This window comes from Coregonus clupeaformis, chromosome 1, assembly GCF_020615455.1.
Source record: "Coregonus clupeaformis isolate EN_2021a chromosome 1, ASM2061545v1, whole genome shotgun sequence".
NCBI classification, from domain to species: Eukaryota; Metazoa; Chordata; class Actinopteri; order Salmoniformes; family Salmonidae; genus Coregonus; species Coregonus clupeaformis.
The window spans coordinates 74,131,535-74,146,952 of record NC_059192.1 but is presented as its reverse complement, the minus strand read 5'-3'; the positions used below and the strand labels follow the sequence as shown (position 1 = coordinate 74,146,952).

Below are 15,418 nucleotides of genomic sequence, written 5' to 3'. Positions count from 1 at the left end.
TCTGTCTCTCACTGTTCAAATAAACCTACCATTAAAATTATAGACTGATCATTTCTTTGTCAGTTGGCCAACGTACAAAATCAGCAGAGGATCAAATACTTTTTCCCCTCACTGTAAGTATTCAGACAATTTGCTATAAGACTCGAAATTGAGCTCAGGTGCATCCTGTTTCCATTGATCATCCTTGAGATGTTTCTACAACTTGGAGTCCACGTGTGGTAAATTCAATTGATTGGACGTGATCTGAAAAGGCACACACTTGTCTATATAAAAGGTCCCACAGTTGACAGTGCATGTCAGAGCAAAAACCAAGCCATGAGGTCGAAGGAATTGTCCGTAGAGCGCCGAGACAGGATTGTGTTGAGGCACAGATCTGGGAAAGGATACCAAACAATGTCTGCAGCATTGAAGGTCCCCAAGAACACAGTGGCATCCATCCTTCAAATAGAAGTAGTTTGGAACCACCAAGACTCCTCCTAGAACTGGCAGCCCGGCCAAAATGAGCAATCGGCGGAGAAGGGCCTTGGTCAGGGAGGTGACCAAGAACCCGATGGTCACTCTGACAGAGCTCTAGAGTTCCTCTGTGGAGATGGGAGAACGTTCCAGAAGGACAACCATCTCTGCAGCACTCTACCAATCAGGCCTTTATGGTAGAGTGGCCAGACGGAAGCAACTCCTCAGTAAAAGGCACATAACAGCCCGCTTGGAGTTTGCCAAAAGGCACCTAAAGACTCCAGACCATGAGAAACAACATTCTCTGGTCTGATGAAACCAATATTGAACTCTTTGGCCCGAATGCCAAGCATCACGTCTGGAGGAAACCTGGCATCATCCCTACGGTGAAGCATGGTGGTGGCAGCATCATGCTGTGGGGATGTTTTTCAGCGGCAGGGACTGGGAGACTAGTCAGGATTGAGGGAAAGATGAACGTAGCAAAGTACAGAGAGATCCTTGATGAAAACCTGCTCCAGAGTGCTCAGGACCTCAGACTGGGGCGAAGTTTCACCTTCCAACAGGACAACGACCCTAAGCACACAGCCAAGACAACGCAGGAGTGGCTTCGGGACAAGTCTCTGAATGTCCTTGAGTGGCCCAGCCAGAGCCCGGACTTGAACCCGATCGAACATCTCTGGAGAGACCTGAAAATAGCTGTGCAGCAACGCTCCCCATCCAACCTGACAGAGCTTGAGAGGATCTGCAGAGAATAATGGGAGAAACTCCCCAAATACAGGTGTGCTAAGCTTGTAGTGTCATACCCAAGAAGACTTGAGGCTATAATCGCTGCCAAAGGTGCTTTTTCATTTAAATAAATTAGCAAACATTTCTAAAAATCTGTTTTTGCTTTGTCATTATGGGGTATACTTTTTTCATTATGGGGTAGTGTGTAGATTGATGAGGGAAAAAACAATTTAATCAATTTTAGAATAAGGCTGTAACGTAACAAAATGTTACGTTACAGCCTTATTCTAAAATTGATTAAATTGTTTTTTCCCCTCATCAATCTACACACAATACCCCATAATGAAAAAAGTGAAGGGGTCTGATAACTTTCCTAAGGCACGGTATGTACCCTATAGGTATCATCACATCTGTGAGCTGTTGGCACGTGCCACGACCAAAGTAGGCACATTCGCAATACAAACGCAGTATTTGTTTTGACAAAACCATCAGTAGAATTGAAATTGCGATGGAAACCCATGTAACGTATATTTTTTATTCGGTACATGGGAATTTAACCACAAAAGTTTTGTATGTGCACTACTACTTTTATCCGCAACAAGTCAGTTTGATGGAAACACATCTCTGAAAACCTGTCGCCAATGGGATGGAAACCTAGCTATTGACACAGAAGCTGCTTTTGGGATACTTTTTACTTGATGTATAAAGGGATAATCTGCAATTGCTACATCAAATAGTTTTTATTTTAAATTAATGATATGTACTCATTGATTTTTAAAGAATACAATTGATGAGGGATGGATAGTAAGAGAGGTTTCTCTCTAGAGGGAGACGTAGTGAAGTAGCCTGGTCCCAGATCTGCATGTACTTATGGAATAACAACAATACTCAGTTGGCTAAAGCAGAAACAGATCTGGGACCAGGTTAGCGGTGAAGCAATGAGCTGATGGTGACAGAGGGACACAGCCTTACTTGTCTAGGGGGGATAGTGTGGCTGTAGAGGGGGGAGGGCTTGTAGACAGTGGGCGGAGAGTACTCCTCCCCAAGGCACCCATCCTGATTGGTGAAAGGCAAGGTCTGCTGATCGCAGCGACAGCCAATCGAAGTAGTTGCCCAAATTGGGGGAAGAAGTAGGCAAGACAGGGAAGGGACAGGAAGGAGGATACCAAAAGAAGACGGGACAGGAAGAAATACAGAGAGAAGAAAATGTTAACGAGACAAGAGGGACTTGGAGAACAGTCAAAGTCACAGAGGTTGCGTCCCAAATGGCACCCTATTCTTTTTTTAATGCACTACCTTTGACCAAGGCTTATAGGGCTCTATATATATACAGTGGGGAGAACAAGTATTTGATACACTGCCGATTTTGCAGGTTTTCCTACTTACAAAGCATGTAGAGGTCTGTAATTTTTATCATAGGTACACTTCAACTGTGAGAGACGGAATCTAAAACAAAAATCCAGAAAATCACATTGTATGATTAAGTAATTAATTTGCATTTTATTGCATGACATAAGTATTTGATCACCTACCAACCAGTAAGAATTCCGGCTCTCACAGACCTGTTAGTTTTTCTTTAAGAAGCCCTCCTGTTCTCCACTCATTACCTGTATTAACTGCACCGGTTTGAACTCGTTACCTGTATAAAAGACACCTGTCCACACACTCAATCAAACAGACTCCAACCTCTCCACAATGGCCAAGACCAGAAAGCTGTGTAAGGACATCAGGGATAAAATGGTAGACCTGCACAAGGCTGGGATGGGCTACAGGACAATAGGCAAGCAGCTTGGTGAGAAGGCAACAACTGCTGGCGCAATTATTAGAAAATGGAAGAAGTTCAAGATGACGGTCAATCACCCTCGGTCTGGGGCTCCATGCAAGATCTCACCTCATGGGGCATCAATGATCATGAGGAAGGTGAGGGATCAGCCCAGAACTACACGGCAGGACGTGGTCAATGACCTGAAGAGAGCTGGGACCACAGTCTCAAAGAAAACCATTAGTAACACACTACGCCGTCATGGATTAAAATCCTGCAGCGCACGCAAGGTCCCCCTGCTCAAGCCAGCGCATGTCCAGGCCCGTCTGAAGTTTGCCAATGACCATCTGGATGATCCAGAGGAGGAATGGGAGAAGGTCATGTGGTATGATGAGACAAAAATATAGCTTTTTGGTCTAAACTCCACTCGCCGTGTTTGGAGGAAGAAGAAGGATGAGTACAACCTCAAGAACACCATCCCAACCGTGAAGCATGGAGGTGGAAACATGATTATTTGGGGATGCTTTTCTGCAAAGGGGACAGGACGACTGCACCGTATTGAGGGGAGGATGGATGGGGCCATGTATCGCGAGATCTTGGCCAACAACCTCCTTCCCTCAGTAAGAGCATTGAAGATGGGTCGTGGCTGGGTCTTCCAGCATAACGACCCGAAACACACAGCCAGGGCAACTAAGGAGTGGCTCCGTAAGAAGCATCTCAAGGTCCTGGAGTGGCCTAGCCAGTCTCCAGACCTGAACCCAATAGAAAATCTTTGGAGGGAGCTGAAAGTCCGTATTGCCCAGCGACAGCCCCGAAACCTGAAGGATCTGGAGAAAGTCTGTATGGAGGAGTGGGCCAAAATCCCTGCTGCAGTGTGTGCAAACCTGGTCAAGACCTACAGGAAACGTATGATCTCTGTAATTGCAAACAAAGGTTTCTGTACCAAATATTAAGTTCTTCTTTTCTGATGTATCAAATACTTATGTCATGCAATAAAATGCAAATTAATTACTTAAAAATCATACAATGTGATTTTCTGGATTTTTATTTATTTATTCCATCTCTCACAGTTGAAGTGTACCTATGATAAAAATTACAGACCTCTACATGCTTTGTAAGTAGGAAAACCTGCAAAATCGGCAGTGTATCATATACTTGTTCTCCCCACTGTATATATAGCACTATACAGGGAATAGCGTGCAATTTGGGATGTAACCAGAGAGCGTTGTGATGTCTGAGGAACCAACCTTGTCATAACAAGGCCCAGGGTCGCCAGGCCCCATCTCTTTGGAACCAGGTGAACGGTAGAGCATCCCTCCTCCTCCCCCCACTCCTCTCTGCCCTCCTTTACGCATCTCTCCATTGTAGTCATTCAGGCCCATCCCTCGCATCTCTCCCTCCATTTTCTTATCCTGAGGAGGACCAGGGGCCAAGTCCAGAGGCCGCCTGCTAGGATCATCACCCTACAAACACAGCACATTTCTTCATCACTACCACCATCATAATCAATCCCAACATGGCTATGACATGACATCAGGGCATAAAATTAACACCAGCCAAATGCGGGTGGATTTAGGTATTGGCGGGTAAGAATGTCTATTTCACCAGTCACGTAGGCGGGTGGTCGATTTGCAGGGCTCTACAGTGCGAGCATTATGTTCACATTTGGGACTCCCAATCACGGCCAGTTGTGATACAGCCCTGGATCAAACCTGGGTCTGTAGTGACGCCTCTAGCACTGCAAAGCAGTGCCTTAGACCACAGCGCCACTCGAGAAGCCCTGCAGTAGCTGTTTTGAGAGCATTTCTGCCGTTATGTTTCATAGCTGCTAATCGCATAAAGAATTACGGATCTATGACCACCCTCGCGCAGCAACACTGCCTGGCTAGGGAGCTTTGTGCAGTGTGCTGATAGATACATTTTTGGAGGCACTGCGCACAGGCATAAAAGTTGATCAAATGTACTTGAAAGTCTACAAAGTGAGACTTTGTCCTCGTGTTTCTTGGCTATTTAGATTGTTTTGATCACAAGGTCGGTTGTTTTTCAATGTTACTTTGAATCTACTGCTTCAACTGATAGCGAAGAGATGCTGTCTACTACTAGTCAGATCCAAAATCTCACACACACACGACAGACTCCAGAGGCCCCGTTACCACAGTAATCTCCTGCACTTAAAGTGGAAGCTGAATACTTTAACTCATCTGATATTTTGATTAAAAGACTCAGGTCACAAAATGTTTTATGAAATGTAGCTATATATATATATATATATATACATACATACATATATATATATATATATATATATATATATATATATATATATATATATATATATATATATATATATATATACACACACACACACACAGCAAAAAAAGAAACATCCCTTTTTCAGGACCCTGTCTTTCAAAGATAATTTGTGAAAATCCAAATAACTTCACAGATCTTCATTGTAAAGGGTTTAAACACTGTTTCCCACTGAACCATAAACAATTAATGAACATGCACCTGTGGAACAGTCGTTAAGACGCTAACAGCTTACAGACGGTAGGTCACAGTTATGAAAACTTAGTTTTCTTTTGTTCAGGGACACATTATTCCATTTCTGTTAGTCACATGTCTGTGGAACTTGTTCAGTTTATGTCTCAGTTGTTGAATCTTGTTATGTTCATACAAATATTTACACATTAAGTATGCTGAAAATAAACGCAGTTGACAGTGAGGACGTTTCTTTTTTTGCTGAGTTTATATCACATTACTTCTTACTAATAAATTTTTTGGAAACATTAGGCATCGTCATCAGTTTTTCTATATATCTTTTTAAAAATAATTATGGCAAAAACATATTTGGCCATCTACCTGCCACACAAAAAGTTAATTTTAGGCCCTGCTTGGCATGTCATCCTCATTGTAATAGCTACAACAAAACATATCTCACTACATACAGTATCTCAAACAACCTATGCCTGCCCATACAGTGGATGCCTATGGACTCTAAACCTTGTATTTGCTCTGAAACTTACCAGGAGCCCCATGTTGGAGAACTGTTTGTTCATGGGGTTCATCCAGGAGTCTCCTCCTCCACTCTTCAATGGAGCCTGCGAGACAAACATACATATATAACATTTCTGGCACAAACATAGTCAAACAAAAAGTAATCTTCACATCAAAAGGCCTCATCAAAAATCTAACTCCTCTCAAGTATTTGAATGAGGAAACAACCAAACAAACCTCCCCCCTCATTGTGGATGCTTTTCTACCTTGTTGTTGGGCTTCTTGCCCCCGTGACCTTGGCCCCAGCCCCCACTGTTGTAGGAAGAGCTGCTGCCCTGGGACCCAGCGCTGCTCCACACCCCTCCTCCTCCCTCCTCCTCTTCCTCCCAGCTGGAGTGACGAGAGGCTGCCACAGAGCCCTGGTCGCCCTCACCCCAGCCTCCTTCTTGCATAGACTTTGAACCTGCTAGGGAAATAACAATGACTAGCATTATTACGCCATAAGAACATAATAATAACATATTACCATGTTAACAAAATGCTGTGTTATGATGACAATGCAAATATGTGACTGTCTGGATTCTTTGGGAGACTAAATCAAGTCACTCTGCAAAGGTGACTCGTCACACAGCTACGCTTACGCAATACAGTGCATTCGGAAAGTATTCAGACCCCTTCCCTTTATCCACATTTTGTTACGTTACAGCCTCATTCTAAAATGGATTAAATAAACGTTTTCCCTCATCAATCTACACACAATACCCCATAATAACAAAGCGAAAACAGGTTTAGAAATGTTTGCAAATGTATGAAGTACATAAGTATTCAGACCCTTTGCTATGAGACACGGAATTGAGATTTCCATTGATCATCCTTGAGATGTTTCTACAACTTGATTGGAGTCCACCTGTAGTAAATGTAATTGATTGGACAAGATTTGGAAAGGCACACACTTGTCTATATAAGGTCCCACAGTTGACAGCGCATGTCAGAGCAAAAACCAAGCAACGAGGTCAAATAAATTGTCCGTAGAGCTCCGAGACAGGATTGTGTTGAGGCACAGATCTGGGGAAGGGTACCAAAAAATGTCTACAGCATTGAAGGTCCCCAAGAACACAGTGGCTTCCATCATTCTTAAATGGAAGAAGTTTGGAACCACCAAGACTTCCTAGAGCTGGCCACCCAGCCAATCTGAGCAATCGGGGGAGAAGGGCCTTGGTCAAGGAGGTGACTAAGAACCCGATGGTCACTCTGACAGAGCTCCAGAGTTCCTCTGTGGAAATGGGACAGCCTTCCAGAAGTACAACCATCTCTGCAGCACTCCACCAATCAGGCCTTTATGGTAAAGTGGCCAGACGGAAGCCGCCACTCAGTAAAAGGCACATGACAGCCCGCTTGGAGTTTGCCAAAAGGCACCTAAGGACTCTCAGACCTTGAGAAACAACATTCTCTGGTCTGATAAAACCAAGCTTGAACTCTTTGGCCTGAATGCCAAGCGTCACGTCTGGAGAAAACCTAGCACCATCCCTACGGTGAAGCATGGTGGTAGCAGCATCATGCTGTGGGGATGTTTTTCAGTGACAGGTACAGGGAGACTAGTCAGGATCGAGGGAAAGATGAACGGAGCAAAGTACAGAGAGATCCTTGATGAAAACCTGCTCCAGAGCACTCAGGACCTCAGACTGGGGCAAATGTTCACCTTCCAACAGGACAACAACCCTAAGCACACAGCCAAGACAATGCAGGAGCAGCTTCGGGACAAGTCTTTGAATGCACTTGAGTGGCCAAGCCCGAGCCCGGCCTTGAACATCTCTGGAGAGACCTGAAAATAGCTGTGCAGCGACATTCCCCATCCAACCTGACAGAGCTTGAGAGGATCTGCAGAGAAAAATTAGAGAAACTCCCCAAATACAGGTGTGCAAGGCTTGTAGCATCATACCCAAGAAGAATCAAGGCAGTAATCGCTGCCAAAGGTGCTTCAACAAAGTACTGAGTAAAGGGTCTGAATACTTATGTAAATGTGATAAAATCAATTGTTTAAAAACATGTTTTTGCTTTGTCATTATGGGGTATTGTGTGTAGATTGATGAGGGAATTTTTTTTTTAGAATAAGGCTGTAACGTAACAAAATGTGGAAAAAGTAAAGTTGCCTGAATACTTTCCGAAAGCACTGTACCTATAGTTAGACAATCAGCCATCATCAGGTCTTTTTGAGACTTTACAGTAGTTAGTTCCCTTACCAGATTTGATGGGGTTGGGTGAGGGGTTTCCCCAGCCAGAGGTGGTCTTCCCAGGGTCTTCCCAGCCGGTGGGGGTCTCAGTGGGTTTCCCCCAGGCTGCAGTGCCATTGTCCACCGGGGGGTCCGAGGGAGAGCCACCGTCCCAGGCGGACGATGGAGCTACACACAGGAAAACATTGGGATCAATCCATCAGTGATAGTGGTTTGTTTGATTTATGTACTGTGCTCTATAGAATTATGAAAAATCGTTAACAATTTACAATAAGGTTCCATTTGTAAAGGGTTTATAAAGGGTTTGTATTTACGTTATTAACGGTTATAATAATTTGTAACTGCATTATAAAACATTAATAAATGGGGTATAACAAATTGGTCAAAATAGTGCTATAGCCAGTCCGTGCTTGCCAAATAGTGAGCCACTATTTACCTCCAGCTATTAACCATTTATAAATGCACATAATATTGAACCCTTGTGTCATGCAAAATTATTATTATTATAAATTTTGTTTGTATTTTACCCTGTTTTTCTCCCCAATTTCGTGATATCCAATTGTGATCCAATTACGATCTTGTCTCATATCGCTGCAACTCCCCAACGGGCTCGGGAGAGGCGAAGGTCGAGTCATGCGTCCTTAACACCCGATCGCTTAACCCGGAAGCCAGCCGCACCAATGTATCGGAGGAAACACCATTCAACTGACGACCGAAGTCAGTCTGCACAAGGAGTCGCTTGGCACGCCACAAGGAGTCGCTAGAGCGCGATGAGCCAAGTCAAGGCCCCCCGGCCTAACCCGGACGACGTTGGGCCATTTGTGCGCCGCCCTATGGGACTCCCCGTCACGGCCGGTTGTGACACAGCCTGGGATCGAACCCGGGTCTGTAGTGACGCCTTAGACCGCTACGCCACTCGGGAGGCCCTATGCAACCTTATTTTCAACGGTCGCAGTTAAACAATTGTTATTTTCTCACTTTTGGGTGTGATTCATTGTTGCTCTGTCCCAGGCACAGAAATGGTTGGTTTTCAGACCAATGGTCAACTCCCATGATGTGTCTTGCTCCACGTTTAAAACCCTGATGATGCATTGGTACACTTAGCTATTTATTCCAGGAATGAAGGCCTCATCTGAAGATCTCAAACCATATTATTGGTGTGTTTCGCTGGTGTCTGAGAAATTCCCGACTTTGTGATACAGTATCTGCCCATCTGTGAATCTGCGCTTGAAATAAAGACCTGGAACGTGTTCAGAATTTTGTATTGACACTGACATAATGTGACAGTGCTTTGTGAAGAATCAGGATGTACGTGGCTATGAGAAGAGTGCAAAGGCCAGACAGAAGAGATTGCGCAAAAGAAACGTTCACAAGATTAAAATGTTTAGGGTAAATTCTCTACGCAATTTTTCACTTTTGGATACAGAACTTTTGCTGGATGATTTAGCACGGTGCTCAGCTAGCTAAGTTGATAGCTAGCATCTCTGTCCTACCTAGCTAGCTAGGAAATGTTAGCTAGCATTAGTTAAAACCTAAAACATATTTTTTTAGACTTGGCGCTCCAGTACGCTTGCCGTGCGGTAGCAGAGAGAACAGTCTACGACTAGGGTGGCTGGAGTCTGACAATTTTTAGGGCCTTCCTCTGACACCGCCTGGTATAGGGCCATACACACTACCCTCTGTAGTGCCTTGCAGTCAGATGCCGAGCAGTTGCTATACCAGGCGGTGATGCAACCAGTCAGGATGCTCTCGACGGTGCAGCTGTATAACTTTTTGAGGATCTGAGGACGCATGCCAAATCTTTTCAGTCTCCTGAGGGGGACCATGATAGTTTGTTGGCGAGGTGGACACCAAGGTATGAGGTATAAGGTATACTTTTAGCAGTTATGTTGATAACTAATTTATAAATGTTTATAGGTCTGTCACTTTAAAATAAGGTATACTTATAGAAGTAAATCATTTCTAGATGATTTGAGAGGTCACTCAGAGCTTAGACATAATGTACTTATAGGTACTCATCACTACATACGAGAGAAGATTCAACACTGTTAAACATGTTCAGTCAATGAACGGTTGGTATGAAGACCAAAACATTCAATGTTATGACAGGATACCTCCTCCACTGTTTCACTAAGCAAAGGTACTACGGTTACCATTTCACACCAGGGCATTCACCATATTTGTATTATCACAGAGAAGTGGTAAGTGTGATATAATCTGGTCAGCTGTAATATGTTAGGAATGATGATTGAACAATGTCCTGGATGTACATTTGGCCAGGGCATCAGGGTTTCAAAGGTGAGTCGACACATCATGATTACCAACCTCTTCTGTTCCTGGGACAGAGCAACACAGCATCACACCCAAAAGTGGGAAAATAAGTATTGTTCAACTGTGCAACTATTGAAAATAAGGTCTTATAAGTGCTTGTAAGTGCATTTATAAAATGGTTAATAACTGGAGGTAAACATTTGGCTCACTATTTGGCAAACACTCACCAGTTATTGCACTATTTTGACTAATGCAATGTGACCATTTATGAAATGGTTTATAATTAGGGATGTTAACAGTTAACCCTTAAATCGGTTAGCCGCCGAAAATACATTTGACCGGTCATGCTTATTGGTCTATAGGTTAATTTGCATAATTTAGTGGAATTAAATTGGGGCGTGTGTATTTTCGTTAGTCATCATGCATCTTATTTATCACACGCACACAGAGCCTAGTTTGAGGAGCGGAATAGCCTATCACCTGTCAAACAGTGCCAGAGTAGCTCCTTTTGTAAGCCCAGTCATTGCGCAACAAATAACAATTCTAAATGCAATCGCGTGATTAATAACGTTGATGGCCACGACTAAAAGGGAGCTATTTTTTATTTCTCAACCTCAACTCGTACTTAAAGCGTGCCTCCCATTTGCCATTCGAGTGCATAGGCTATAGTCAACAGTAGGCATGCCACCAGCGCATCATCCATTGCAATGTGAGCTTGAGGCAGTTATTATTTGAAAGCTGAACATTTTTACTTTACTTCAAATAATGAGGCATGTCTTACCTTGCTTCAAAATAGCCTTGCGAAAATACATCCATAGAAACGTGGAGGCAATTATTTTATAAAGACTTCCTGATGCCATTAACCAGCATTTCTCTCCTGTTCTATTGGTTTTCTTGTCCAGAAACCAAAGGCACAATCCTTGACATATTAGCAACCCATCATAGTTGTTGTTATAAATTCCCCCTCTTTCTACTTTTGTAACACAGATTTTCATGTCTGTCACATATGGAACCGCTCGCATTAGGTATGCTGTTTAGAAAGATATATCTCCACAATTTGCGGAAAATGACTTTTTATTAGTGGCTTCATTACATGAGTTGCATGTTAAATAATAGGCTATAGCCTTTTGTCTGTAAGACGATAGGCTTGCTATTGTTGAATGTTCCATTAAGCTCTTAATGAAACGTGCGGTCCTTGTATGCATGCTTACAGAGAGGAAGAGGCGAAGCGAGAGGTTTCACTCGCGGCAAAATCTGTCCAAAACAAGCCCAACGCGTTTCTGTGTCGCCTGCCTTCCAGCCTTGGGACGACTACCATTGTCAGGGCGGAGAAATATGCATCTCATAATTATATACAGATCTGTTGATAGTATTTTCTGTTGGTCACACCATTTTACTGTTTGGAAAAAATTTAACCGTTTGTTAACCAGTTAATGAGTCAGTTAGTTGGCAGCAAAATTGACTGAAATTAGCATCCCTATTTCTGATGCATTTATAAATGATTAAATAATCATTAATAACGTAATTGTAACCCCTTACAAATGGAACCTTATTGTAAAGTGTTAGCAAAATATATATAGGAAAATATAGATTTCTAAAGGTTTATCCATTATGGATTTAACATCAATTCTTCCTTTCGCTCCGCATGTCTATAAGATAAGTAATAGACTACATCTTATATTCACACATCAATACGAACAGCTCAGCATCGTCACAAAGCATAGCACATTAGCCCAACAGCTAGTCTCTTACCCATCCCTGGAGCTTTCCCAGGTCCAGGGCCAGGGTTGATGTCCCTGCCTCCCATCCCAGTGGGCTGCCTCCCAGGCCCAGGGCTGATGTCCCTGCCTCCCATCCCAGTGGGCTGCCTCCCAGGCCCAGGGTTGATGTCCCTGCCTCCCATCCCAGTGGGCTGCCTCCCAGGCCCAGGGTTGATGTCCCTGCCTCCCATCCCAGTGGGCTGCCTCCCAGGCCCAGGGTGCTGTAGAGCTGGTGGCCCCTGCTGCTGCGGTGGTCCTGGTCCCTGGCCCTGGCCGTGCATTTCTGGCTGCTGACCAGCGGGAGCGCCGTTCTTCTCCCACAGGTTGACAGTCTTGTTATTAAACTGACTAGGGTCTCCCCAAGCCGACGTCCCATCGTCAATGTCCATCTTCCGGCTAATGAATTGTGGTGAAGGTTCCTCCCACCCGCTGGAATCTGGCCCCTCTCCTCCCCCGGGGCCGCTTGGGATGGGTCCGGCTGTCCAGCCCGAGCTGCTTTGGTTCTGGTGCTGGGGGCCCGGTTGTCTCCCCCAGCCCCCTCCTCCTCCCGGTTCCAGCGCTTGCTGCGATGGGGGCTGCTGGGGGGTCTGTGCTTGTTGCTGCGATGCCATGGGGCCTTTCACAGAAGCCGTCTGGCTGTTAGGCATCTGTGACGGGTGCATCTTTCCACCTCCACCCCAACGCCCCTGGTGGGGTTTGCTGCCTCCCATGTCACCTCCCGCCCCTCCTCCACCCCCTCCACCCGTACCTCCTGCCCCCCAGGCTCTCCTCGGGGCTCCCTCGTCCCAGCTACCCCACGTACCGACTTCTGAGTCTCCCCCACCGGAGTTACCTCCACCTCCTCCTTTCCTATCCTCTCCCCATCCTCCTCCTCCACTGCTCGATTTAGGCTCTCGCTCTCCCCAGTCCCCCCCACCCCTCTCCCTCTGCCCACCCCACCCTCCTCCATCCCGCCCCATCTCCTTCCATCCTCCTCCTGTCCCCTTCTCCTCCTGGCCACTTCCCCAGCCACCAACTCCACCTCCTCCTCCACCTTGGTTACCCTGTTGTCCATTATCTCCCCACCCTCCTCCTCCACCTCTGCGTTCCCTTCCTCCACCCCACTCTGACCCTTCGTTCCCCCATCCTTTTCCTTGGCTCTCCCCTGATCCTACCCCGCCCCAGCCTCCTGTAGGCTTCCCCTGGCCTGGTCCAAGGCCTCCTCCTCCTCCCATACCCGCGCCAGTGGTCATTGATCCAGATTGTGTGATGCCAGGAGGGTTTCTCATGTTGGAGCCCAGGGGAGGTGGCCCTTGGTTGGGCATGGAGTTGCTGCCACTACTGCTGCCATTGTTACCACACTCCCAGCCCTCCCCGGAGCCACCAGAGGTCCCCAGGGAAGGGTTGGAGTTCAGGTTAGGAGCTGAGCCAGGGAGAGGGAAAGGAACCATAGGATCAGTAGTTGTAGCAGAGCCAGTGGAGTATTGAGAAGATGGACCCATGGGAGGTGGAGCATTTTTGGATGAAGCAGACGACCCAGAACCTCCTTTTCCTGGTTCTAGGTCCCAGGCCACGTTCTGTCTGATCTGGGTCTGGCCCCAGCCTGTGTTGGAGAGAACGCGCGGGTCCAGGTCACTGCGGCTGAGCATTGCCTGTAAGGCCACGTCAGGGTTGGGCGGAGGGGGGTGGGAATACCGGTGGTGACCGTACCCGTGGTGCTGATTGCCGCCCCCGCCGCTGGATGAATTACCTCCTCCTCCTCCTCCTCCTCTACCGCCCTGGCCTCCCCCCCACTCCCCTGTGTCCCCCCCTGCCGCTCCGTCCCCCTTCTGATTGTCCCAAGCTCTTGTCGTAGTGGTGGATGTTGTGGGAGAGGAAGATGCGGCAGGGGGGTTGCTGCCCCCACTGCTGCTGCTGCTACTGCTGCGGCCGCCGACACCACCAGCCTCCCCTCCTGGATTGCCACCTCCACCACTTCCACCCATCCCACCTGAATTACCTCCCCAGTCTCCAACTGAAGACCCTCGCTCTCCTCCTTCCCCCCCTCCCTGAGATACCACGGGGGTTTTAAGTTCCCCCCCACTTCCAGCGCCCCAGGATTTCCCTCCACTACCCCCATGAGCGCTGTACCCCCACCCCGAGCCTCCACCACCCTCAGCAGCTCCCCCTTCCCAACCATCAGTCCTTGAGGCACCCGTTTTGGAGTTAGCAGCGGGGAAAGGCTGGCCTCCCCAGGAGGAGGACGAGGTTTGGGAGGCAGCGAGGTTCTCTCCCCTGTTGTCTCCTCCCCCACAGTCTATATCGGCTCCCCCCCCTGTCCCCTCGCTTTTTGGTCCTGCTCCGGTCTCCAGCGCCGCTCCACCCCACCCCCCATCCGACGGGTGCTCTCTGTCTCTGGATTGCATTTGGTGAAGTTGGTGCTGATGAGTGGATTGGTTCACAGCTAGAGGTGGGTTCCCTAGGCCCGGGGGAGACAGAGACCCAGCCAGGCTCTGGAGGAGGGAAGAGGGGGGGCCACCCTCAGAGGAAGCTGCCCCAGCCCCATCCTGCTGCACCAGGGCAGGCCAAGCGGAAGGGTTGGCATTTGGGTTGAAGTTGGCACCAGGGATCCCCCCACTGCCACCAAGGGAGCCATCAGGGCCCACTGGCAGAGGGGAGGCTTTGGGAATGGAGGGCAATGACGTCCCTGGGGCTGCATTGCCTCCTACAGGACCCTGTGAGGCAGCAGAGCCCCACACCACACTGCCGGACAGCATACATTCATTGGGCATTGAGAACGAGGAAGTGGGTGATGGACTGCCAGGATCGCCAACTTTCCACGAGGCACTGCTGTTCGGCATTCCACCACCGCCCTCACCCGACGACGCACTACCACTTCCCATCACCGAAGCTCCACCTCCTCCTTCTCCGTTCCCGTCGCCAGCAGCTATGCTAGGCCACTCCTCCAGGTCCGAGCCGTCCACGATGACCTTCTCCCTGCCCTGAGAGGAGGGCAGGCTGCCAGAGCCCACCCCCCACGTGGAATTTGCATAATTGGAAGAAGTAGTAGAAGAAGCAGCGATTGATGAGGAGGATGATGAGGTGAGGGGCAGTGAGGGTGCAGCTGGACCCACATAGCCTGGACTGGAATCTGGACGGGAAACAACATAAAGGCACATGATTCAAATGGATGGTTAAATAAACACATCTACTGTTGCCCAATCGTTTTGTTCTTGGACACAGAAAGAACAAATTGTTTT

The 15,418-nt window shown here is 47.1% G+C and overlaps 1 protein-coding gene across 1 annotated transcript in view; it reads right to left on the bottom strand.

Annotated features, from left to right (window-relative positions):
- Positions 1–15,418, bottom strand: part of LOC121569210 (trinucleotide repeat-containing gene 6B protein) — a 52,978-nt gene that overhangs the window by 18,336 nt on the left and 19,224 nt on the right. Inside the window, exons 5-11 of the mRNA XM_045220965.1 lie at positions 13,181–15,309; positions 12,193–13,126; positions 8,179–8,337; positions 6,205–6,401; positions 5,968–6,042; positions 4,189–4,404; positions 2,152–2,259 (exon numbers count right to left, since the gene is read on the bottom strand). Coding sequence (XP_045076900.1) covers positions 2,152–2,259; positions 4,189–4,404; positions 5,968–6,042; positions 6,205–6,401; positions 8,179–8,337; positions 12,193–13,126; positions 13,181–15,309 — 3,818 coding nt within the window. The remainder of the gene's footprint in view (positions 1–2,151; positions 2,260–4,188; positions 4,405–5,967; positions 6,043–6,204; positions 6,402–8,178; positions 8,338–12,192; positions 13,127–13,180; positions 15,310–15,418) is intronic.